The sequence below is a fragment of the Cyprinodon variegatus genome, unplaced genomic scaffold (genome assembly GCF_000732505.1).
Source record: "Cyprinodon variegatus isolate N-32 unplaced genomic scaffold, C_variegatus-1.0 Scaffold788, whole genome shotgun sequence".
NCBI classification, from domain to species: domain Eukaryota; kingdom Metazoa; phylum Chordata; class Actinopteri; order Cyprinodontiformes; family Cyprinodontidae; genus Cyprinodon; species Cyprinodon variegatus.
The window spans coordinates 95,666-97,785 of record NW_015151241.1 but is presented as its reverse complement, the minus strand read 5'-3'; the positions used below and the strand labels follow the sequence as shown (position 1 = coordinate 97,785).

Genomic DNA, 2,120 nt, shown 5'->3' with positions numbered 1-2,120 from the left:
TCCCTTTATAGTCCCACAATCAGGAAATTCCCTCTCTGCATTTTGCCATTGTGTGGGGCCTGGGGAGCAGTGTGGGGTTAAGGGTTTTGCTCAGGGACCCAGAGTGGAGGCTCTGGGGATTGAACCAGGTACTTGCAACCTTATTATGCTCTGGGATTGATAGCAGGAAATAGACTTCACATTACAGAGTGTCAGAAAGCCTAAAGAGGCAGAACTAAAGTCATTTCCCTGTGGAAAGCTTGAGTTAATTTGCAAAACCAGGAAGGGAAAAGAAATTCTCTATTTTTCATATTTGTAAAGCTTCTCCCTCTAGCTGGAACAGCACCCACAGGTTTAACCATGTATCATTCCCATTCCACATCATAATGATGTACAAATATAAAGGCTGTAAAAAATAATGCAGTTCAAGGTGTGTGATTGTTTAGAATTTGGTTTGAATACAGTCTCCATTGCTACAGGGAAGGTCAGACTGGACCCAGTGGAGATGACCATGGCGCTAGACCTGGAAAACCACCAGCCTGGGAGCGCCGAGGCAGAGGATCAACGAGACATCTGATGTATTGTACAAGAAATAAACCCAGAGTCACAACAGGAAATAGATTTATTAACAGAAACAGAACATGTTGACAAGTTTTTTAAAAATGAACTGTAACAGTGAGGGATTGAAGGAGCTGAATTAACCAGAAACTTAAGTTGGTTCGTCAATTGTTCTGTGTGTGAATCTGATCTTTTCCACTTTCTGCAAGACGTTTTAAAAGATGGACATTTTACAGCATGAATTTATAGAATGACCAACAGAGGAATAAGAACGCTATTATTATTTACTTTAGAACCATTTTTCCCCATTTACTCAGTTGTTTTAAGGAGTCTTATACCATCAGTGGTGTAAAAGAATCTACAGAGATCTGAACTTTAGTTGAAAACGATGCAGGCACTTAAATGAGTTCAGAACAGAAATAACACAAATGAACCCAATCCTAAACTGCTTGGCTTATACAGAGAAGTTGACACTTTAAACCCACATTTATTTAGAGTTTAAATTACTTTATAATGTCAGAGGAAAACCAAAAACAGAACTTATGAGTTGTTAACATAAATGCTGAGAAGTAAATAAATTAGACACAGAACTTGTGAATGCAGTAAATAGAGTGGCTGAAGTGCTAAACATATCCCCTTCAGAGGAAACAAACGTCCCCGCTCTCGCCTACAGTATAAAATCCTGTTTGAAGGGAAGCAGAGTGCGTTCAGGCTATGAGGAGCTGATGGCTACAGCCAGTTTGGCTTGCTGCTCTGCAGGGAGGGAGGCTGCTGCTGCTTGGAACTCTGCACCATGATCCTGGGCCAGTTCTTTCATTAGAGCAACAACAGTGCTCTGGGCTTCTGGGGGAGAAGATGAGAGACAAACTGAGTCTGTGTCGACAGCTAATCATTGAAGACAGATTAGTGTAACTCAGCAGAATACTGAAGAGCTCGCTGCAGATCCTGAATGCTCAGTGAGCAAAGCAGAGGAAGCTGTGGCGTATTTACTCATTTCCATGACTTTAACTGCAGGGAATTTCAATCATTCATGGAGAACAGAGATCACACAGTTTTTACCTTTATTGACTTCCTTGTGGCCAACAACATGACTTGAAGCAGCAACGATGAGCTTCATTAAATTCACTACCTAAATAAGAGGAGCATAGCAACAGTTGTTAGGGCTACAGACACTGAGAAAACAAGCCTTTTCATTCTATTTAAATTCTGCTGGGGCTAAAACTAATCATGCAGTGAGGTATTATATGTTTAACAGAATATTTCAATAAAATAAATAAACTGACTGACTGACATACTGTTGTGGTTGTTTTGTATGGAGCTGCAATTAAAAATTATTTTGCAAATCGGTTAACCTGTAGATTATTTTTTCAATTAAGATTCAGATAGCCAAACGTTCCTTAAAGAAGACTTTTTATGAAATCAATCCAGGTGAAACGAAAACTTTTCCCCTGGAGGAGTTCTGGATAGAGCATATTATCAGACAGAAATATAAATATTTTCTTTTTATCTTAAATGAAAATGCATTAATTGGGTTGCTCTGTCAGCTAAAGGCATGTTTAACAGTCTCTATACTCCAGTTAACG

At 39.3% G+C, this 2,120-nt stretch overlaps 1 protein-coding gene across 2 annotated transcripts in view; it reads right to left on the bottom strand.

Annotated features, from left to right (window-relative positions):
- Window positions 1–618: 618 nt before the first annotated feature.
- ipo4 (importin 4) overlaps window positions 619–2,120 on the bottom strand; it is a 16,478-nt gene continuing 14,976 nt past the window's right edge. Inside the window, exons 29-30 of one of the 2 annotated variants that reach the window (XM_015396289.1) lie at window positions 1,597–1,666; window positions 619–1,380 (exon numbers count right to left, since the gene is read on the bottom strand). In XM_015396289.1, coding sequence (XP_015251775.1) covers window positions 1,250–1,380; window positions 1,597–1,666 — 201 coding nt within the window. In that variant the 3' untranslated portion in view covers window positions 619–1,249. The remainder of the gene's footprint in view (window positions 1,381–1,596; window positions 1,667–2,120) is intronic. The other variant, XM_015396288.1, reaches the window with a different exon arrangement.